General features: G+C 36.6%; 1 protein-coding gene and 1 non-coding gene across 2 annotated transcripts; one reads left to right on the plus strand and one right to left on the minus strand.

Moving 5' to 3' along the window:
• Window positions 1-4373: 4373 nt before the first annotated feature.
• Window positions 4374-4477, minus strand: LOC114195716. The gene has a single exon (XR_003606549.1). It is a non-coding gene; the product is annotated as a small nucleolar RNA R71 (small nucleolar RNA).
• Window positions 4478-5357: 880 nt separating this feature from the next.
• Window positions 5358-6685, plus strand: LOC114194932. The gene is made up of 2 exons (XM_028085334.1): window positions 5358-6128; window positions 6407-6685. The coding sequence occupies exons 1-2, from the start codon at window positions 5358-5360 to the stop codon at window positions 6683-6685; spliced, it is 1050 nt and encodes a 349-aa protein (XP_027941135.1).
• The last annotated feature ends 14191 nt before the right edge of the window (window positions 6686-20876 follow it).

Here is a 20876-nt window from a genome sequence, read left to right on the forward strand (position 1 = left end):
TAAAAAATATAATTTTTCATAACAAACACGACAACGCTTGGCTCATAGAGTTCTCAGTCCAAAGGCATTTGTCCTCTAACTTTGACACTTCAAAATCCCTCCACAACCATGGACAACCAAACATAGTTCATAAATTTTTTTTCCCAAAGACATTCATGATCCGGCTTCGATATTCTAAGAACCCTTCCCTCCATCGCTACCAACCAAGGAGGCCCTCTCAAGGCACTCACTCGAGGACACACTCTGAATAGAGCCTAAACCACCAGCATACTTAGGACTTTTGACTAGAGTCCACGCACACAAAAATCAAAAACACATTTAAAAATTTCAACTTTAAAAATCAAAACTTTCAACACTTTCACCACCAAAAACATATTTGATCATCAAATAACAACAATATGCCAAATAAAAAAGAAATAATAATGTAGACAGCTTCATAACATACATACAAGCAAAGAAGTTAGCTTCCCTCACAACCCAAGATACTCACACACCCCTATACACATGAAAACTCATAAAAACCTAAAAAGGTATTCTTTCATCAAAATATCATCTTTCTAAAAAAAAGCCCTTTGAAACCCTGTATCCTAAATTAATTATCAATTTCTGAAAAATCTCAACATATTTCAAAAGTTCTTTTAAACTTCAAAGGAAAATAATTAACCATAAATAACCACAATTTAATCTAACTCATCATACACACAAACAAGAAGGCAAGAAAGGAAACAAGAATATTAGCTCCCATCTACTTCTTACCCTTCACTTTTTCCTTCTTCCCCTTTGAAACTCAACCTTTAAAGTCTTTTCCTTCTTTCTATACTTGCCAATTTATAAGGTAAATACAATGTTTTATTCTCACTTATTAATATCTAACAATAATATATAACAATATAAAAAGGATATCTCATACCATCTAACAATATATAAGGATATCTCATAATTTCTAACAATATATATTATATAACAATATCCAATAATATCTCATAATATAAAACAATATATAAGGTTATCTCATAATATTTAACAATATCTAAAAATATCTCGTGATATCTAATATATAACAATATCTAAGAATATCTCATAATACATAACAATATTTAATAATATATTTTAATGGAATAATTTATTTACCAAATCTTATCTTTTAGAAAGTCTTTTAAATAAAATAAATAATAAAAAGCCTTGAATAAAATAAATACATGTGTCATACAAAAAATGTGTCTCGAGTTTGGATAAAATGTTGATTATGTGAATTATTATGAAAAATTATAGTATATCCTTTAATCTTTTCCTTCTTTGTATTTCATTTACTTTTATCGATGACACCAAGTTTAGTCTTCAAAAGGTTGAGCACTTATGTGCGATTGGAGAAAAAGATGATATGGCAAAAATACAAGTATAACTTATACTCAATGGTGTGACTCTCCCTAAGCCACCAACATTTTTACGAGAATACTACCTCTACTAGAGGGATCATAGGAGATGTATATAAAATTCATATAATATCAACTTTGGACCATTATTCCCATAGCTGACATTGTTGACTGTCCTTTTAGAAGCAATTCTAGTAAGTGTACTGAGTGTGTAGTAGTATCAAACAAGTGTTGTATCCACATGGATTTGTTAAGATCATCTTAATGAAGCTCCATGGTGGAATTTGATGGTTGATTAAAGTTTCCTTGCAGCAAAATGGATGAAGCATCGAAGGTTGGAGATGTAGTGGCAGCGGAAGTGGTTTGGTGAAGGTTCCTTAGAAGTTAGGCCAACTTAGGGATGAGGGCTAGAGTAGACATCTAGGAGAATGCTCTAGCAATTTGGACTCTCAAAAATGCAATTCATAGAGTGATTTCAACATGTATTTGCATTAACAATTCAAGAGTAACCTTACAAAAAGTGTGGAGTCTCTCATTTATAGTAGAGAACGTCTCCTAAAATGAAAACCAAATGCAAGACTAAATGAAATGCAAATGCAAGATGGCCATGTGAAGCACATGTGTCTAGATCTAGATATAGATCTAAGATCCACAAAAAGTGGATCACATGTCATGTGGCATGTCACACTTTCCTCATTTAACACATGTGCTAAATGTGCAACTCATGGCTAAGGCTAGATGCAAACTTGGTCTAGACTTTTGTAATTGGACTTGAACCCAATTGCAAAAGCTAGATCAATTATGAACCAAGACTACTTCTATTAATTTTACAATTTATTTTTAAAGCATGGCCTAAACAATGGGCCCAACAATCAAGTCTAATCTTATGTCTTGACATGTCTCTTGTTATTGGGCCTTTGATTGGACTTGAGCATTGAGGTGTGATAAGTGCCAAAATTCAGTAAAGATTCATAACAAACTCTGGCACTTATGCTTTAAATTTGTGTTCATTTCATATTGATTCTCCCTAAACCTAAGTTCCAATCACATGCTTCCAAGTTTTGATTTAAAGAAATCATTTGATCCTATTTTGTGTCTTTTTCAGGAAAGATTAAAGAGAACTCAAGAAGAGTGAAGGAGAAAGCAAGAAACAGAGAAAATAGGGAAGGAATGTTGTCAACGTCGCTCAAAACCAAAGCATTCTCGCCTAAGCTAAAGCCACTGCCGCCATTCTCGCTTAAGCGACGCAGACTCTCGCTTAAGCGAGAGTTCGTGCAGTGGAGACCCTCTCTTGCCGCGATTCTCGCCCAGGCGAGCTCAGATGCTGCCAATCTCGCCTCAGCGAGATCCTTTCTTCAGCTTGAAGTACTCTTGCTCGCCTAAGCGAGATGTTGGCTTCAGCACATCTCGCCCAAGCAAGAGGCTTTCTTTGTGATGAAGAATGTTGTCTCGCTCAAGCGAGACTTAGGTAGCTTGAGCGAGACTTCGTGGGTATATATTCTCAGTGCATCAGAAAGCGAAGTAGCTGGGAATTTTTGGAGAAGAACGCGTCCGTGCTGCAGAGCTGCTACCAGGAGCATCAGAGTTTCTCATTTTCTTCTTCTTCTTTTTAGCTCATAGGATTTTGTTGGCTACCATGAGTGGCTAATCTTCTTCTTTGGGATTGAATGTAATCTACTCGAACTTGGATGTAATCTGGTGATATTTATATATAGCATTTCTGTTTTACTCAGTATTGGTATTATTGTTCTGCTCTTAATGCTTACTTCTATTTGATCAATAGATGTTTTGATTTTTATTTTTAGATCTGACTGGAAAGTATTTCTGAAAATCTGATTTGAACAATGATACTTGATATACTGTGATGCTAGGAATAGATCTCAACATATCATTTGCTTTTAACACTCAACCGTAATGCTTGATAGTTTGTTGAATATGTGAGGAATCAATATTCAGGGAACTAATCTTATGAATTTTATACGCGAGGGATCGGTATAAATGATTTTGAGTGTGCATCAATATTGGTATTTTCAGAGGTTATATATTATATTCATCCAGATTACAGACAAGGGAGATAGATGAAATTCAATCCCAGTTTCTTTTACTGTATTTTTCTAAACTTTTATGCTTTTACTGTATTAATTTTATGCAATAGTTAATGTCAAATCAAATTAAAATCTTTGTATATATATGCTGATCGAGATAATTAATTATTTTAACTGAATCTGTTCCTCGTGGGTTCGACACTCTTACTTCAAATCATTATACTACAGTTGACTTTTGGTACGCTTGCCAAGAGATTCAACAAGTATTTTTGACGTCGTTGCCGGGGAACGGTGTTCTTTTGAAATTTTTAGTTATCTCATCCAGCTTTGTGTATATTTTTTTTTTCTCTTTATTAGATAGCTTATTAAATTTTCCCTTTGTATTAATCCTTGCTTGAGCTGTTTGATTTATGCTCTTAAGAGGTCAGGTTCCTGAAGATCGATTAGCATTTGACCCGAAGATGGAAAAGACAGCTAGGAGGAATAGAGGCAAAAGCAAAAGGAAGCAAGGAAAGACAAGGGAAGAATCTTCCAATACTTCCATCACACCTCAATCAGAAAACATGGAGAATCAAAGACCAGCTCCAGCTAGGAAGACACTTGGAGACTATGCTATGCAACAAGGGCTGAGATATTTTTCTAGCATGGCAATACCATCCACCACCAAAACTTTGGAAATGAAGCCAGCTTTCCTCAGCTTGATCAGTTCGCATCAATTCACTGGAATGGATAATGAAGATCCATATACTCACCTCTCTACATTCTATGAATTGATATGAACCATGGGCTTTCAAGAAGGAGATCTTGAGCATGTATACATGCGGTTGTTTCCTTTTTCTTTGGCAGGTAAAGCAAAGGAATGGCTTAAGTCACATCCAAATCAGAGTTTGAATAGCTGGAAGGATGTTAAGGAGAAATTTTTGAACAGATTCTTTCCACCATCTCGCTACATCAAAGCCAAAGCTGATATTTCAACGTTTAGGCAAGGACCAGATGAGCCATTCTGTGAAGCTTGGGAGCGGTTCAATTCCTTATTGAGGAAATGCCCAAATCACGGATGATGGACGTCCTTGGAGTAGAAGAGGGAGGAAATCCATGGAGAATGTTGAGGAGAAGATGAAGTGTAGCGGAATTTGGAGAATTAGAGAAAGGTTGCTCTCGGAAATGGAGAATTTGGTGAAGATGAAGAGTAGAAGTGGAGCTATGGTATGGAAGGTGGCTAGAGGAGATGAAGGAGAAGGTTAGCCATGTGTGCTCTCAAATTAATAGAAGTGTGGAGTGATCTCAAATACTAGCATCTATTAGCAATTCAAGAGTAACCATTACAATATTTGAGTGGCTCTATTTATAGGCACATGGCCGGCCAAATGAAAAGAAAATGCAACAAAGATGAAATGTAAATGTAGCTTGGAGAAGAAGCTTGATTATAGACCATGTGATGTAGTAGATGAGTCTAGATGGTGCCAAGTGGCATATCACACTCTCCTTGCCCAAGTCACACGCACCATGCTTCCATCACATGCTCCTTGCTTAGTTCATGCTTTGCTTGCATCCAAAAGGAGAGCCACTCTAGTAACTCTCGGCCAATGGTAGCACATTGGGCTCGGCCCAAATGATCCCAACAAGTGTTCTAGCTTTTATTGAAAGCAAAGCCTAAACAATGGCCCAATTTAAATCTAGACTACTTCCTTCATGCATCATCTCATATTTTAGAGATCTCTTTAGCCCATGTAAATAATGTAAAAAGCCCATGATTGACTTGATCATCTTGTGAGAGGCCCATGTGAATCTTTCTCATCATGCTTCTAGTGATTGGGCCTTGATATGGGCTTGGGCTTGTTGATGCACTTGAGCTTGGGCTTGTTGGGGTCACAACAACGGATTTGAGGATATTGCTCAGTTGAACATATTCTGTAATGGTCTGAGGCCTGACACCAAGATGATATTAGATGCAGCAGCAGGTGGAACAATGATGAGTGTAGATGCGGAGCAAGCAATAAGAATCATTGAGGCATTAGCATCCACAGATCATCAAGCTCAGCATAATAGGCAAACTGTTCAGAGGAAGGGAGTGCTAGATCTTAGTACTACAGATGCGATCTTAGCTCAGAATAAGATTCTAACTCAACAGATTGAAGCACTAACGAAGCAGATGTTTAAATTACCAGAGCAGTTGCAAGTTGTGCAATCTTCTCCTAGTCAACAACCCATGAGATGTGACTTCTGTGGAGGAGATCATCCAAATGGTCATTGTTCTTATCAGAGTAGCTCACAAGGAGAAGTTCAATATGTGAGCAACCAAGGAAGACCAGGAAATTTCTCCAACAATAACAACTTTTCACAAGGGTGGAGAAACAATCCAAATCAGAATTTTGGATGGAAGCAAGATGCTGGTCCTTCAAACAAACAACCTCCTTATCAACAACAGCAACAACATTATCCTTCGGTGCATGACAGAACATCTAAACTGGAGGATACTTTAGAAAAGTTTATGCAAGCTTCTTTGACTAATCAGAAAAATACAGAAGCTTCAATCAGAAATCTCGAAACACAGGTTGGACAGTTGGCGAAACAATTATCAGATCAGCAGACAGGTCAATTTCCAGCCAACAGACAGACTAATCCCAAGGAGCATTGTAAATCTATTACCACCCGAAGTGGTAAAGTTGTGGGAAGAGGGATTGGAGACAACCTGGGTGTAGAGGAGGAGGTGTTGGAGGAAGAAGAGAGAGAAAATGAAAAAAATGAGTGTGAGGAGAGGAAAAACAAAATAAAAGAGAGTTTGTAAATAAAAGAGCAGAAAAGGAAGAAAAAAATAAAAGTGAGGAGAAAAAGAGGGAGAAGGGTGAGAAACAGGTGCCTCAGTTGAAGAGCCTACCATACCCTCAAAATCCCTCCAAAAAAGACAAGGAAAGGCAGTTTGCAAGATTCATGGACATTTTCAAGCGACTGCAGATTAACATCCCTTTTGTGGAAGCTATGGAGTAGATGCCGACATATGCAAAATTCATGAAAGAGCTCTTAACAAAAAAGAGAAGATTCTCTGAAGAGACAGTGGAGCTTGAAGCAGGGTGTGGTGCTATAATTCAGAAATCATTACCTCAGAAATCCAAAGACCCTTGGAGCTTCACTATTCCAGTTACAATCGGGACATTACCAGTGGGAAAAGCATTGCTTGATCTGGATGCCAGTATAAATTTGATGCCTTTGTCTATGCTACGGAGAATAGGAGATCTGGAAGTGAGGCCTACACGGATGACATTATAGCTAGCTGACAGATCCATGAAGTATCCCTATGGTGTGGCAGAGGATGTCTTGGTTAAGGTTGACAAATTCATGTTCCCAGTTGATTTTGTAGTAATGGATATTGAGGAAGACACCGAAGTTCCTCTAATACTGGGAAGACCTTTCATGAAGACGACCAAGGTCATTATTGACGTTGATGATGGCAAATTGAAGGTTATGGTGCAAGATGATGAAGTCAATTTTAATGTATTTGAAGCAATGCAACACCCGAAGGACAAGCAACAATGCTTCAGGATGGATGTGATAGATGAACTTTTTCTATCATCCAGGAAGCTTTTAGCAAAGGCAAGCCCATTGGAAAAAGCTTTGATTGGTGCTTGTGACGATCTGGAGGAAGATGAAGAAAAGGAAGTTGATGAATACATGACACATCTAAATTCAGCAAAAGAAATTGCATCAAATGATATACAACTTGAGAAATTGCAACAAGAAAATAGAACTGAAAGTCAGAAGCTGAAGCTAAAGATATTACCTCCTCATTTAAAATATGTTTTTCTTGCAGATGGAGGTAACAAACCAGTGGTGATCAGTAGTGCTTTAACGGCTTCTGAAGAGGAAAAGCTGATTTCAGTTCTTAAAGCCAATGAGGGTGCAATAGGTTGGACTTTATCTGATCTTAAAGGAATTAGTCCATCTTACTGTATGCACAAAATTCATATGGAGCAAGACTACAAGCCTGTAGCACAGCCTCAACGGCGATTGAATCCAACCATGAAAGAGGTGGTCAAGAAAGAAGTAATGAAGTTACTTGAAGTAGGTATGATCTATCCAATCTCCGACAGTGCCTGGGTCAACCCGGTCCAAGTAGTTCCAAAAAAAGGAGGTATGACTGTTATTTGTAATGATAAAAATGAATTAATTCCTACTAGAACAGTCACAGGTTGGAGAATGTGTATAGATTATAGAAAATTAAATCAGGCCACTAGGAAAGATCATTTTCCTTTACCTTTCATGGATCAAATGCTAGAAAGGTTTGCAGGGCAAGCATTCTATTGCTTTCTGGATGGATATTCTGGTTATAATCAAATTGTAGTGGATCCAGAAGACCAAGAAAAAACTGCTTTTACTTGTCCCTTTGGTGTGTTTGCTTACAGAAAAATGCCGTTTGGATTGTGTAACGCACCAGCAACCTTTCAACGATGCATGCTTGCAATTTTCTCTGATTTGGTGGAAAAATGCATAGAAGTCTTTATGGATGACTTCTCTGTATTTTGGGCTTCATTTGATCAATGCCTGGAAAACTTAAACATCGTACTGAAGCGGTGTGTTGATACCAATCTGGTTTTGAATTGGGAAAAGTGCCATTTTATGGTAACTGAAGGTGTGGTGCTGGGCCACAAAATCTCTGCTAAAGGTATTGAAGTTGATAAAGCTAAAGTGGAGATCATTGAAAAGCTGCCACCACCCAAAAATGTGAAGGGTATCAGGAGTTTTCTAGGCCACGCTGGGTTCTACAGACGATTCATCAAAGATTTCTCCAGAATTGCCAAACCACTCAGTAATCTGCTTAACAAGGATACACCTTTTAATTTTGATGTTGAATGTTTGCATGCATTTGAATTGTTAAAACAGAAATTGGTTTCAGCTCCTGTGATAATTGCTCCTGATTGGAATTTAGGTTTTGAGTTAATGTGTGATGCAAGTGACTATGCCATAGGAGCAGTTTTAGGACAGAGAAAATCCAAAGTTTTCCATGCTATACACTATGCTAGCAAAGTCCTTAATGAAGCTCAAATTAATTATGCAACAACTGAAAAGGAATTGCTAGCTATAGTTTATGCATTGGAAAAATTTAGAGCATATTTGATTGGTTCATCTGTCACTGTATATACTGATCATGCTGCAATTAAATATTTGTTAACCAAATCTGATTCAAAACCAAGACTAATTAGATGGATCTTATTGTTGCAGGAATTTGATTTGGTGATCAAGGACAAGAAGGGAAGTGAAAACTTTGTAGCTGATCATTTGTCTAGATTGGTGAATACTGAGGTGACCAACACTCAATCAGAGGTGCAGGAGGAGTTTCCTAATGAAAAATTGATGATGGTGCAAGAAAGGCCATGGTTTGCTGACATGGCCAATTTCAAAGCTGCAGGGGTTATACCTGAAGATCTTAATTGGCACCAGAAGAGGAAATTCCTAAGAGATGCACACCAATATGTGTGGGATGATCCTAATTTGTTCAAAATTGGAGTTGATCAACTGTTGAGAAGGTGTGTATCCAATGACGAGGCAAAGAGCATTCTGTGGCACTGTCATAGTTCCCCATATGGAGGGCATTTTAATGGAGAGAGGACAGCTGCAAAAGTCCTCCAATTTGGATTTTATTGACCCACCTTATTCAAAGACGCACACAAATATGTGCAACACTGCAATAGCTATCAGAGAATAGGGGGAATCTCAAAAAGACATGAAATGCCACTGAATATCATTTTAGAGGTTGAGGCTTTTGATTGTTGGGGAATCGACTTTGTGGGACCACTGCCATCTTCTTTCTCAAATGAATACATTTTGGTGGCAGTTGATTATGTGACAAAGTGGGTTGAAGCAGTAGCAACTCCTAAGGCCGATGCCAAAACTGTAATCAAATTTCTCAAGCGGAACATCTTTTGCAGGTTTGGTACTCCAAGAGTGTTGATTAGTGATGGTGGTTCACACTTTTGCAATGTTCAACTTCAGAAATGTTTGGAACATTATGGAGTGCGGCATAAAATTGCATCACCATATCATCCACAGACCAATGGACAAGCGGAGGTGTCAAACAGGGAAATCAAGCATATTCTAGAGAAGACAGTGGCATCTTCAAGAAAAGATTGGTCAATGAAGTTGGATGACGCACTTTGGGCCTACAGAACTGCTTATAAGTCTCCCACAGGTTTATCCCCATTCCAGCTGGTATATGGTAAGTCATGTCACTTACCGGTTGAATTGGAACACAAGGCACTCTGGGCCTTGAAATTTTTGAATTTTGATCCAAAAGCAGCAGCATAGAAGAGAAAATTACAGCTGCAAGAATTGGAGGAAATGAGACTCAACGCCTATGAGTCCTCTAAGCTCTACAAGGAAAAGATGAAGGCTTATCATGATAAGAAAATTCTCAAAAGAGAATTTTATCCTGGCCAATCAGTACTATTGTTCAACTCTAGGTTGAGATTATTCCCTGGAAAGCTAAAATCAAAGTGGTCAGGACCATTTCTTGTCAAAAATGTGAGACCTTATGGAGCCATTGAACTAGAGGATCCCGAATCTAAAAGGAGCTGGGTTGTAAACGGGCAAAGGTTGAAGCCCTATCTTGGTGGTGAGATTGATAGGCTCGCCACAATCATTCAACTTGATGAACCTTAAATGAAACAGGCGTCAGGCTCGTGACGTTAAACAAGCGCTTCTTGGGAGGCAACCCAATATTTTAATTATGTTTTTGCACTTCAATTTCATCTTTTGTGTGATTAAATGTGTTTGTGTATGTAATTATGTGTTTGTGTTTATAGCTCTATGTTTGTGTGTAAAAAGGTGAATTTTAGCATTCAATCATCTCAATAAGGCAAACCATGCAATTTTGGTTGTTTTCAAACAAAACTGGTATTTTAAGCATGGGAATGAGTTTTGGTGCCAGAATTGAGATTATAAAATGCTAAAAATTGCCTTGTTTTGGCCAAATTGTGAAATTTGAGTTTAAAAGCTTGATTTTGAGTTTGTTGATGTGAAACCTTTTGGAATGATAAAGAATTGATTGAAGTATGGTTTGGTGTGTGTTTATGAGTTAATTGGACTGAAAAGATCATGAAATGGCTGAGTGAAAGTGAACCAAAAATTGAAAAGTGGCAAAATCAGTGTGTGTGAAAACTGCATGAAAATCTTGCCCAAGCTAAACATGTCTCGCCTGGGCGAGATATGCAGAACCTGAGCCAACCAAGTTTGCTGATATACTCGCTTAAGCGAGTAGTGTCTCGCCTGGGCGAGAATGCCCTGCACCAAGGGTGTTTTGGGCGACACAGTCTCGCCTGCGCGAGAGCTTTTTAATTTTCCTCTCACACTCATCTCGCTTAAGCGAGAATGAGTCGCTTAAGCGAGAATACGCGTTTAAGTGAGGAACAGTGGCAGAGCTCACTATTTTTTTCTTTCCTCTAAACCCTCGCTCACATTCTCCCCTCCTCAGTTTTGAGCGCGCCATAACTCAGTTTGTTCTCTGCATTTTAACTCAAAATTTTCTTCCTCCTTTTGCTAATTTCACTTCAAGGTAAGTTCTTCTTCCTCATTTTCTTGATTTCCATCAAGCATAGTCATGTTTTTATGCTCTTGCAAACCCTAGGTAGTACATAATCTGTTTTGATGCGTTTTGTGTTTATACTGTGGGTTTTAGTGTGAATTAGTGTTGAAATTGAATAATGTGGGTTATCTATGGATGAATTGATTCAAAAATTTTCACAGTTTGAAAATGCACTTCATGTGTTTGATGAAATGTCATGCTGAAATTGTTCTTGTTTGTGCTTGGTTGACTAGTGAATGGATTCTAGAAACTGCTACTGCATTGTAATTGACTAACTTGACAAGATTTTGGTGGGTTAATTTTCATCCTTACAGGTCCATGGCTAGAACAAAGACAACAGCTAGACTTCCCACTACTGAACCCAACAAAGGGAAGAGGAGAAGACGTGCAAGTAGCTCTTCTCCTGAAAGGCCAATAAGCAACCGTTTTAGGGACCCCGAAAGAGAAGAACGATATGAGAAGATAAAGAACTGGGTCTTTATCAAAGAAAGAAAGGTGGTCCTACTTCCGGATGAATATGATCCATTCTTGAATGGCCTTATCAGGAGGAATTGGATGAAGTTGGATGACCCGCTTCCCAAATTTGATCCAGAGATTGTGAGGGAGTTCTATGCAAATGCTTATTTTGAGGACAATCCTAGTGAAAAGAGATCTAAAGTTAGGGGGAGGTGGGTAAATTATGATCGAACAACCATCAGTGAATTCCTTGGTAATCCATTACCTCTACAACCAGGGCAATGCTGTGACTTCACAACAAGAAGGAGGAGTCATGAACCTTATGATGAAAATGAAGTAGCACTCCTTATATGCGCTGCCAACCGATCTTATCAAGTCGAACCCACTGGAAATCCCCTCAGAATTCTAAGAGGAGATATGAAAACCTTAGCCCAAGTCTGGACCACATTCTTACTTGCAAACATAGTGCCCATTGGCCATGTGTCAGACTTGAACGTCCCTAGATGTCATCTCCTTTATTGCATAATGAGAGAGGATCTGACTGTTGACGTCGCCACAATTATCTCTGAAGAAATCCACAAATTTGTGAGATACGAAGTCAACACTAGGAATGACAAGGCAAAAGGTGCTTTGGGTTTTCCGGCTTTGATCACAGCTCTTTGCGAAGAACAAGGGGTGGAGGTAGAACTAACTGAAAAGATACGACCTTCAATTACTAAGAGATTCATTGAACACTTTTGTACCCACCCAGAGGACTTGGAGCAGCTAGAAGAGCCCCAGCTGGACCAACAAGCTGAAAACCAACCAGCTGAAGACCAACCAGCAATGGAAGAACAACAAATAGGGCCCACACAGCAACCTCAACTCAACATGAATAATGAATTGCTTGAGCAGATGAGATATCTGAGGTTGCAGATGGAGCACACTCATCAACAAAATGCTTCCATTCATAGAGGACAACTCCATCTTCAGGAGTACCTCTATCAGAATGTCTGCGGACCATACCCAGGCATGACTCCACCAGAGTTTTTCACTTATCTACAGTGGCCTAGGGACAGTCCTATTTTCCCAGGGGGAAGTGGACCTGTTGCAGGTGAGGGACCATCAGGAGCTGTTGACACAGATGGAGCAGACATTGAGGATGAGATTGATTTTGGAGGAGATTGATCCACAGCACCATTCCACCCTTCAAAACTCTATAAATACGGTTTCATTGTTCTTTTTCTTTTAGTATTTTGCAGTATTTATGTAATTACTACTATTTTGCTTTAGTTGTTTTGGCTAGAATGTTATATTATATAGTTAATTAACTGTTTAACTTTACCTTTTGGCTTAGTATTCTGTGCATAATACTTAGAGACAACTAAAATTTTTTGGGAATCATTTTGAAAATCTTTCTTGAAAAAATTGGTTAAAGAGAAATCTGATTTCAGTAAGTATCCTGAGTCTTGAACAACTGAGTGAACTGAACACATAGGTGAAAAAGGGAAATTTTGGTTGAATTCATAATTAAACAGGATTAGGATATTAGTGCTGCATAGTTAGTCAAGATAATCAGTTGTAACAACAAGTGAGATACCAAGGAAATAAACCAGAAAACCCAGTGAGTGTGTGAATCCTTAAACAGTTTGAGTGTTTCCACTGTTGTTGACAAATTGATATTGCTTGAGTTTTCATTTAATAACATCACATTTGAAGCATGGAAATAATTAAGGCAATTTTGTTGAATTTATAACTCAGTGCCAAATAGCCAACCTGTAAATAATCATCCTTTGTTGATAGCCCATTTGAGCCTAATTGTTTGAATTATGCACCTTAACCTTAACTTGAATTATTATCCTTTCCTTTTGCACACTTAGGGATAGAGAGCATAGGTGTATTTTTCAACTGTAAGGGTAATTGGTTGGTAGAATTGCACTTAAGGAAGAAAAGGGTTGAGTATCATAATTCACTCTCTAGTATTGTGTAGGAATGTATATATTTACTCAAAAAAAAAAGGGAAAGAAAAGAAAACAACAAAAAGAGATAAGATTGAATTATGAATGAAAAAGAAACTTGGTGTATTGAGGTCTGAACTGTGAGGAATGGAGAGTAGAATTGAAATTGGGTTTGAATTGTAGTTATGCTCTCTTTTCTAAGTTGTGCTTTTGTGATCTTGAAAAACCATTATTCTTGAAAGCCTAGCCTCATTACAACCTTGAAAAGACCTTAAGATCCATGCTGATTGTGTGTTTGTTGTTGAATTGTAAATGACTGACAATGTTGATTTGTTCAATTTCAGTGGAAAATGAGAAAAACACATGCCTGTGAGATTTAAGAGAGAATTTCCTTGGTTAGAATCATTTGTTCTTACAATTGGTTTTCCTGAAAAATTGGCTGCACTCTTATCCTACTGTTGTTTGATAATTGGATTCACCATTTGCTTCTGATTTTGAATCTGTGGTTTGGAATGCAAAAGTTGTCTGGATAGGAACTGTGAAAATGATTTCTCAATAACCAATTTCAGTTTTAGTTTTGAATGGCTGTTGATTTTATTACTTTGCTTGAGGACAAGCAAGATGCTAGGTTGGGGGAGTTGATAAGTGCCAAAATTCAGTAAAGATTCATAACAAACTCTGGCACTTATGCTTTAAATTTGTGTTCATTTCATATTGATTCTCCCTAAACCTAAGTTTCAATCACATGCTTCCAAGTTTTGATTTAAAGAAATCATTTGATCCTATTTTGTGTCTTTTTCAGGAAAGATTAAAGAGAACTCAAGAAGAGTGAAGGAGAAAGCAAGAAACAGAGAAAATAGGGAAGGAATGCTGTCAACGTCGCTCAAAACCAAAGCATTCTCGCCTAAGCTAAAGCCACTGTCGCCATTCTCGCTTAAGCGATGCAGACTCTCGCTTAAGCGAGAGTTCGTGCAGTGGAGACCCTCTCTTGCCGCCATTCTCGCCCATGCGAGCTCAGATGCTGCCAATCTCGCCTAAGCGAGATCCTTTCTTCAGCTTGAAGTACTCTTGCTCGCCTAAGCGAGATGTTGGCTTCAGCACATCTCGCCCAAGCGAGAGGCTTTCTTTGTGATGAAGAATGTTGTCTCGCTCAAGCGAGACTTAGGTAGCTTGAGCGAGACTTCGTGGGTATATATTCTCAGTGCATCAGAAAGCGAAGTAGCTGGGAATTTTTGGAGAAGAACGCGTTCGTGCTGCAGAGCTGCTACCAGGAGCATCAGAGTTTCTCATTTTCTTCTTCTTCTTTTTAGCTCATAGGATTTTGTTGGCTACCATGAGTGGCTAATCTTCTTCTTTGGGATTGAATGTAATCTACTCAAACTTGGATGTAATCTGGTGATATTTATATATAGCATTTCTGTTTTACTCAGTATTGGTATTATTGTTCTGCTCTTAATGCTTACTTCTATCTGATCAATAGATGTTTTGATTTTTATTTTTAGATCTGACTGGAAAGTATTTCTGAAAATCTGATTTGAACAATGATACTTGATATACTGTGATGCTAGGAATAGATCTCAACATATCAATTGCTTTTAACACTCGACCGTAATGCTGGATAGTTTGTTGAATATGTGAGGAATCAATATTCAGGGAACTAATCTTATGAATTTTACACGCGAGGGATCGGTATAAATGATTTTGAGTGTGCATCAATATTGGTATTTTCAGAGGTTATATATTATATTCATCCAGATTACAGACAAGGGAGATAGATGAAATTCAATCCCAGTTTCTTTTACTGTATTTTTCTAAACTTTTCTGGTTTACTGTATTAATTTTATGCAATAGTTAATGTCAAATCAAATGAAAATCTTTGTATATATATGCTGATCGAGATAATTAATTATTTTAACTGAATTCGTTCCTCGTGGGTTCGACACTCTTACTTCAAATCATTATACTACAGTTGACTTTTGGTACGCTTGCCAAGAGATTCAACAAGGTGCATGTGGGCCATGGAATGGGCCTTGATGTTGGCCCAAGTTATAAGCCTTGTCGAGATCACATCATCCCCTCCCTCTTGAAGAGGATCTAACCTCAGATCAAAAGGTTTCTTTAAGGCTCACAACAACTGAAGTTGGGTTCCACTAGGATCAAAAATATATCTGCAATAGTCATCAAACATTATTTCAATAAAATCATAGAGACCATGCAATATATATTGATATGTGAGGTGTGAAGATGGGCCTTTAAATTTGTGAAAATGTGATATATGGCCCACTTCACAAGAGGAGTGTCTCACACTTTGACATAAATGAGTTTTGAAAAGAATTTTAATGTCAAAGTGTGTTGTGACAAAATATGTAGAGGAGTGTAAAATAATGGAATGAGATGGATTACAAAATGTTTGAAAGGGAAACAAGACAAATGAATTTATGGAAAAGGAAGAAGAGTTTAAATATGGGATTACTCCCTTTGGAAATTGTGTCTTCATGGAAAGGAGTGTAGAAGGATGGAAAACTACTTCCCTAACCATGATTTCCCTTTGTGCTTCTGAATTTCTCTTAAACCCTACCACCTAAGATTTTCGTTCAAACTCTCTCTCATGTCTTAATTTCTCTCTTTCTTCAAATTCTTTTGTCTCATTCTCTTCTTTGGCTTTTCTTATATTCTCCTTTTTTCCCTTTTCTTCTTCTTCTCTTTTCTTCTTAATATTTTTCTCATAATCCTCTCGCTTTGTTATCTTTTCCAAAGCTCGAAGCTTCTTAAGTTTGGCTTTTTCTCTTTGCTTTTGTTGTGCGCCCTTGTATTTTTCTATACTTGCAATCATATTATCAGCACATCTTTGAATTTCTCTTTCTCTTTTCTTACTCAAGAGCAAGTCAAGTTGATCTTTAAAATCTCTTTCTTGACGATAAAACTTCTTTAGATTTTGAATGAATGCATCTCCTATATCAATGAAGTTTTCTAGCCTAGACTGCTGCTCTCGAGTAATCCTAAATGAAGAGGGAACAAAAAGTTTTCACATGCATGCTTTCAATTCATAAAAGGTATTAATGCATGATGCTCTTCCCTTTTCCACTCTAACTTGTCTCTTTTTCCACCACTCATATGCACGTTCTACAAACTTAGAAATGACATGCCTAAGAATATCAAACTGACTATATTTACTAAATAATGGTTGCACCAACTTCTCAGTATCCCACATTCAATCTATATATGATATTGGTCTTATATCCTCCCCAAAGAATGGAATGTCACTATCAAATGTATGATGCAACTCATGACTACCATGCTTATGCAACCTAGGACTATATGTAGAATATGTACTCATGATGATTGAATGGATTTATACACTTGGATAAAAGGGTGAAAGAAGAGGACTAACACAAGTGTACCTCCAGGTAAGCGAGGCGAGTCTCATAGACTTCTTAAGTACCAAGGCCAATCCTTGCCAAGGTTACACTTGCAAAAGTACTCAAAGTTCACACAAATGTTCAAGTAATAAGTACATAGAAGCACTTGAGACAAAGCACACAAACAAGCAAACAAGACTTAAAGAAAGGAAAAATAGTAACACTAAAAATGAACCCCTAAATGGAAAAAACTTTAGAGACTTTGAGCTAATAAATCAAGCCACTATGCAACGTGAAAACATGAATCTAAACTATGCGGCCTAAAGTTAAGGTGAGAAAGCACTTAGAACTTTCAACACACTCACCACTAAAACGATGCACTATGAAAGATTGAAAAGGTTCTACTTAGGAGATGGGATTGAACACCTTTGGCTCCCCAAGACACCTAAGTTGGCCACAATTACAATGAACAAGAAACATGCAATGGTTACAAGCCACTTATGGCTGAAAATTCCGTGATCCACTCCCCTCCATCCTTGGGTTTTTGCACTCTCTTGGTGTTTACTCTCCCTCTCCTTTGGTATGAGATTTGGATGGGCACTTTGAGAACCCTTTAGCTTGAAGCTTCTAGTAGATCTTTCACCCTCCAAGATGCTACCACCAAGTTTGGTAAACCTTAGTAGAAACCTACTACACCACAATCCATATCACACCAAAGAGTAGCCAAGGATAAAGCAAGAAAAAGGTTACAAACACAATAAAAGCTAAACCAAATGGGAGTTTATAGGAGACAATACGGAAGATTAGCCAATAATGACAACAACACAATTAAAAGTATTCAACAAAGGTTAGCACATCAAATAGAACCTATGAATGGCACTAGAATGAGAATAAAAAATTTAAAACAATAAGCAGATTGAAATTATAGCTATGAAACTTTTTTCTAATCCTTCACTTTGAACCCAAGACAAGGGAATTAAGTCACCTTAATCATGGTCAATCAAATTAGGACTAAAACAGCTCCAAAATGCACTTAAGTTTGATTTATCACTCACCACCAGTACAAAAAACACAGAACATGACCTCTGCTTCACAGATTTTTCATTTTTTTATTCTTCAACATTTTTCATTGATTTGTTTTTTCTCTTTTTCGTCTATATGTTAGCGAAGAGAGGCAAAAATCAGAACTAATTTTGGACCAGTCAATAGTTCGTGATAAATAAAACACAGAAAGTGTGCAATAGTGAAACAGTGAATTTCAGGAGCAATTTCGAACAGAAAATGTAGAAATGTGCCTTAACTTCAATGATTTTTCAAGAATTCGTTTCTCAACCTTTTTTAGTGATTATTTTTTTGAAATATTCGTCTATCTCTTAGCTTTCAGAGGCAAAAATGAAAACTAAAATTGATTCATCCAATTTCTCACAGAAATTCAAACGCAGAGAGTGGTTGTGTAGTGAAATGAGAAATTCAGAGAGCTCAGCACAGGTTGCTCTCGAGAATCAAAATGTTCTTGCGTATGAGACCTTTAAGAACATGTAAGACACTTCAAGGATGATCCATACGGTGAAAAATGGCACTGTATTGGCTTCAAGACAGATTGCTTTTCTGCAAGTGAATTTTGTCAGCACTTTTGCTTGTATGTCAAAATGAGGTCCATTTTAAACATTTTGTCAAAATGAGGACCATTTTAAACATTATGTCAAAATGAGGATCATTTTAAACATTTTGTCAAAATGAGGACCATCCGCAACAAACACTACAAAAATGAGGACCAAAAAGGTATTTAAGCCTTTATTTTATTTTATTTATTTCCAGTTATGCATTGGTCCTATTTATTTATTTTATTTACCTCCAGTTATGCACTGATCCTATTTATTTATTTTATTTAATCATCAGTTATGCACGGGTCCTGCTTATTTATTTTATTTTATTTATCTTCAGTTATGCACTGATCTTGTTTATTTATTTTATTTAATTTATCTCTAGTTATGAACTAATCATTTTTATTTATTTTATTTACTATATCTTCAATTACGCACTAGTCCTATTTAATTTATATTTATTATTATATTTATTTATAACATTCTAATCCTTATCTAAATATTTATTTAAGGTTCTTGGTTTGATTCTTATTTTATCGTTATTTTGTAATTAAAAAATAAATAAATAAATGTAAAGTAAAAGTAAATATTATTTTATTCAGTGAGCTTGGATAGAAGAAAATTACATGTACATTTTATTGTTATTTTATATTCTTTGTGTATAGTTTATATAATGACATGATTTGATAGTCATCACATTTTATGACCTTTGAAAATATCTAAGAGTATATGAATTAAGTAAGAATTAAGTTTGGTTTCAATAAGTTAAGATTAAACCAATGTCAAAGTGTTTGTATTTGGGAAGTCACAGTTTGGTACACTGCAGGATGAAAGGCAGAGACCATGGTGGGGTCTAAGGAAGTTTTACTAAGTAAGTTAATATTTGGATAGTTCAGAATAGCGCACTAAACTAATATTCATAGGCTAAACTTGGGACTATCCGATACCTGCTCGGCATCGCCAAGATTAGGTAGTGAGTATATATCACTTTATGGGCCTATAAATGGCTAATATTTTCGAGAAAGAAATAATTATGATTGTACCAATGTTTTATGAGAAATGCACAACTACCTAATCACTTCCCAAAGTAACTTTTGATGTTCATAATGGATCATAGAAATGGAATATGGATCCATATGTTTGGTATAACGAGATCTAGTTTTGTGGTTGTAGGCCCAATTCTAGGCCCCTAGTGTCTGTGTTGTTTGTTGAGTTTATTAAGATTGATATTTAAGGCTTATAAAGATCTCACTCATTTCATATTTTTCTTTCATTTGTACCTGTTAGCAGAAGAGGAACCTGCTCAGTAAGAGTTGTTCATGATATTATTGGTGGATCTTCTGAAGATTGACTCATGGATAATTTCTATTAATATCTTTAGAAGATATTAAAAATATAGATAATCTTCTATTCTGATGTACGACTCTTAATATTATACAAATATATATTTTTGTAATATTTCATGAACCATTATAGAAATATAAACTATATATATATATATATATATATATATGAAGTTATGTTATTATTAATAATCTCTCAAGGAAAATCTTATGGTAAAAAAAAATTAATTCCATATTTTTTTATCAAATAATAATTATTTAATATAGTAGTCGGGGCGCCACATTTATAATTGTTTTTGGTGCCCGTATATATAGACACAATTGTTAAGCAAGCTAAGAAACCCTAAAAGAAAGTCCAAAGACACTCACTAGGTTGCAAAAATAACTAAAAATGCAATTTGTAGTCACGGACTCGTCGCTTAGCGAGTGGAGCTCCCCCAACCACTCGATTCCCAACTAGTGGAGCTCGCTGAGCCACTCGTTGCCCAACGACAATTACAAACTGTTAATAATTAAAAGAAAATCACAAATACTTTTAATTACATAAAACTATTCTATAAGTGTGCTCGAAGCCATGATCTTCATATCCTTTGAATTCTAATAGTTCCTCCTTAAGTTCTTATTGTATTGGATAAAGATATAGTCCTTTATCAGAACAATCCATGACATGGGAACAACAAAATGTAGCTCATACGAGCCACCTGTCAGCTCGCGACGAACTTGTTTTACAAGCCAACAAGCTAATGGGCAATCAGACTAGGTTAATACGAGCTCATGAGTTCAAAAATCTGACATAATCCACCATTTTCTTGACGAGCTGAAGGATCGACCTGTCACACTCGATTCATTTTGCCACTCCTAAATTCAGCTTGCCAAGGACTGAATTTTGACCTGAAAAAAAAGTATGCTAGAGAGGCAATTAAAGGACACAATGTGCTATCTATGTAAAAAAAATTGAATAATGCTATGACAGAAAGAAAATCTCCAAAAGTCATCAAACACATATTAAGCATTAAATAATGCGATGTAATAAAAGGTATATAAGGCATAAACCATGAAGAAGTGTAAATGTCTTATTGATTTTAAATATACATTTGTGTACTATACTTTTTACTCTTTCTTACTTTTCGATCCAACTATTTTTGCACCGAACATGTTTTCAACAGTTTTCTTTGCTCTCAAG

Source organism: Vigna unguiculata, chromosome 8, assembly GCF_004118075.2.
Source record: "Vigna unguiculata cultivar IT97K-499-35 chromosome 8, ASM411807v1, whole genome shotgun sequence".
Taxonomy (NCBI): domain Eukaryota; kingdom Viridiplantae; phylum Streptophyta; class Magnoliopsida; order Fabales; family Fabaceae; genus Vigna; species Vigna unguiculata.

Coding starts and splice junctions, on each gene's coding strand:
- LOC114194932 (XM_028085334.1), top strand. CDS start 5,358: ATGATATTAGATGCAGCAGCAGGTGGAACAATGATGAGTGTAGATGCG. Junction 6,129..6,406: donor ACCTGGGTGTAGAGGAGGAG/GTGTTGGAGGAA, acceptor GCTATGGAGTAG/ATGCCGACATATGCAAAATT.